The 2,472-nt window shown below is 37.5% G+C and overlaps 1 protein-coding gene across 1 annotated transcript; it reads left to right on the top strand.

Moving 5' to 3' along the window:
• Positions 1-223: 223 nt before the first annotated feature.
• Positions 224-2,466, top strand: LOC132182632 (nudix hydrolase 17, mitochondrial-like; the record flags this gene model as incomplete). Its single annotated transcript, XM_059595933.1, has 5 exons — positions 224-544; positions 1,363-1,453; positions 1,601-1,684; positions 2,163-2,291; positions 2,386-2,466. Coding segments are annotated over exons 1-5 (483 nt in total), but the record flags the coding sequence as incomplete, so codon positions are not given.
• Between the last annotated feature and the right edge of the window lie 6 nt (positions 2,467-2,472).

Here is a 2,472-nt window from a genome sequence, read left to right as displayed (position 1 = left end):
CATTTCTCTTTAATTTTTTCCCATTCGGTCGAATGCTAACAACCATATAAAAAAAGTCAGGTGACGCGTCAGCAACACGTGGATGCATGCAACTATGCAAGTAGCAGTTCCCAAGATTGGTCCCACAATTGACGTCACCCGTCACCCGTTGTCTGTATCTAAAGCCTAAAGGTAATAAGGTATGAGAAAATTGTAAATTGTAGGCTCTTCCGAGTGGCGAGTATTATTATTTAAAGGGTAGCTCGGCTGCCCTTTTCGCTCATCATATCCACTAAATAGAAGGAACAGAAACATCACCAGTTTTTCTTGTGATCATTATAGTTATAGGAACCAACCAACCCCATCTTCTTTTTATCAAGAGCCCCCTGTTTCTCTTTGTTTTCGAGATCGCACTTTTGTAGGCTTGTTTTCAGGAATCTACACCCACACACAAAGAAAAATTGGAAATGGTGGCTTTGGTGTCTCAAGAAAACATGGTTGCTTTGGTTTCTCGCACCGGAAGGCATTTGCAACGCTACTACAAGGGTCGTCGCCAAGTTGTAGGGTTCGTCTCTCTCTCTCTCTCTCTCTCTCTCTGTTGCTTGTTTTGTGAAATGGAGAAAGATTAAGCTGAAATATCCTCGTCCATTAAATTTACTTTAATGGGTTAATTCATTCCTCTGGAAATTTGATATTACTTGGAAGTTTTCGATTTCTTTTGGGGTCCCTTTGGCCTTCTGGTTGCAATGGTTGAAGATTGGCGTTCATTGAGGCATTTGAAGGTCTAAGAAGTTCGTTATTTCCGCCATTGGTGCAGAAATTGTTTAAAACTTCCGACTTAATGTTCTTGTTGTGTTCTAGAATTACATTCAAATTGCAGCCAAATACACTCATTGCAAATTTCATGAAAAAGAAAAGGCAAATTCGATGTTTTTCTAAACGCTATAACAGTGTCATTTGATGTTATTTTCAAGAGATGTCCCTCGAACGTTTTCCCAAATTTGACATTTTTCTTGGTTGAGTTGGTCAAATTAAAGCATCACGATCGAAAGTCAATTGCAGCGTGATGGAAATGGATTGCTTTATTTTTTTGGTTGTTGGGGGCCCCGAGCCGACATCTATTTCTATTCGCTTGTGTGATCATCTCTCCTCCTTAGCAATGTGAATCAGTATTTTTTGACCTCTTCAAAATTTGAAAGTTTCTTACACACAAAGTAATTCGTTTTAAAACAAATGATGGGTCCATGTGTTTTGTTTTAAGGAAAACAGGGGTGTCTCAGTGTCGTCCCTAATTTTACTACAAAATAACATATTTTCTACGTTAATTTTATGATTGAATTTGAGCCGAATGCTAATAGAGGATTCATCTATTCTATTATGTAGATGTATACCGTACAGATACTCGGAAGAAGCACGAGAGTTAGAAGTTCTTGTCATCAGTTCACAGAAAAGCGACAGGATGTTGTTCCCAAAGGTACCCAGATTGTTGTTGCTCTTGGTTATACAAAATTATTCAATACGATTACAATGTGCTTGTTGTATTGTGTCAATTAAGTTCAAATGACACATTATTTCAATTTTTTGATCTCTCATTAACATGATCCGTTTACATAATTACCAGGGAGGTTGGGAAATGGACGAATCCATAACAGAGGCGGCTTCACGAGAGACCGTAGAGGAAGCAGGGGTACGAGGCATTATTGAGGTTAGTGGCTATTCTGGCATTTATGCCAAAAGCTTAGGCTAATAAGTGAGACTGAATAAGACATGATTTGATTTAACATAGCTCTAGAGCCGAGGAGTTCGAACATTGACTCAACAACTCGATTTCAAAAGCTCAAGTCGATAAAGACGAGTTGAATTTAATTATTCAATATAAACAAATCTTTTGCCTCAACTGAACATATCAATCCTAGTAAGATTGTTTTACTTCATGGCAGGCAGAAGTGGAGGGAAAAGCCATACAATGTATGAGAAGAATTTTGGTCTAAATAACATGAACGAGAACATATTCAAGAGATATAGTTTGCTTGACAGAAATGTTAAAACAAGTTTAGAAACGGATCAAAATTCAGGTTTAAAAATTAAAAAAAAAAAAAAAAGAATCTCCAAATAAGATGATACATCAAGAGAGTTATTAGACTCTTGAATATTTGACTGACACATGAAAAATCTGAATGCAGCGTGAATTGGGTAAATGGAGCTTCAAGAGCAAAACCCATGATACTTACTATGACGGATACATGTTCCCTTTGCTTGTGCGAGAGCAGTTAGATTTCTGGCCGGAGAAGAAATTTCGCCAAAGAAAATGGGTATGCAAAAACAGTGCTTTCAGATGTGAATGCTTTGCCTAAAATTTGTTTTTTTGTTTTTAGTAAGTCTCTGATGTTTATAATATGGCTACAGATGAGTGTGCAAGAGGCTAGAGAAGTTTGTCAACATTGGTGGATGAAGGAGGCCCTAGATAAATTTGTAAGTCGGCTGACGTCTCAA

The sequence above is a fragment of the Corylus avellana genome, chromosome ca5, assembly GCF_901000735.1.
Source record: "Corylus avellana chromosome ca5, CavTom2PMs-1.0".
In the NCBI taxonomy this organism is placed as follows: domain Eukaryota; kingdom Viridiplantae; phylum Streptophyta; class Magnoliopsida; order Fagales; family Betulaceae; genus Corylus; species Corylus avellana.
Note: the sequence above shows the minus strand (reverse complement) of the source record. Positions and strands in the feature narration are given on the sequence as shown.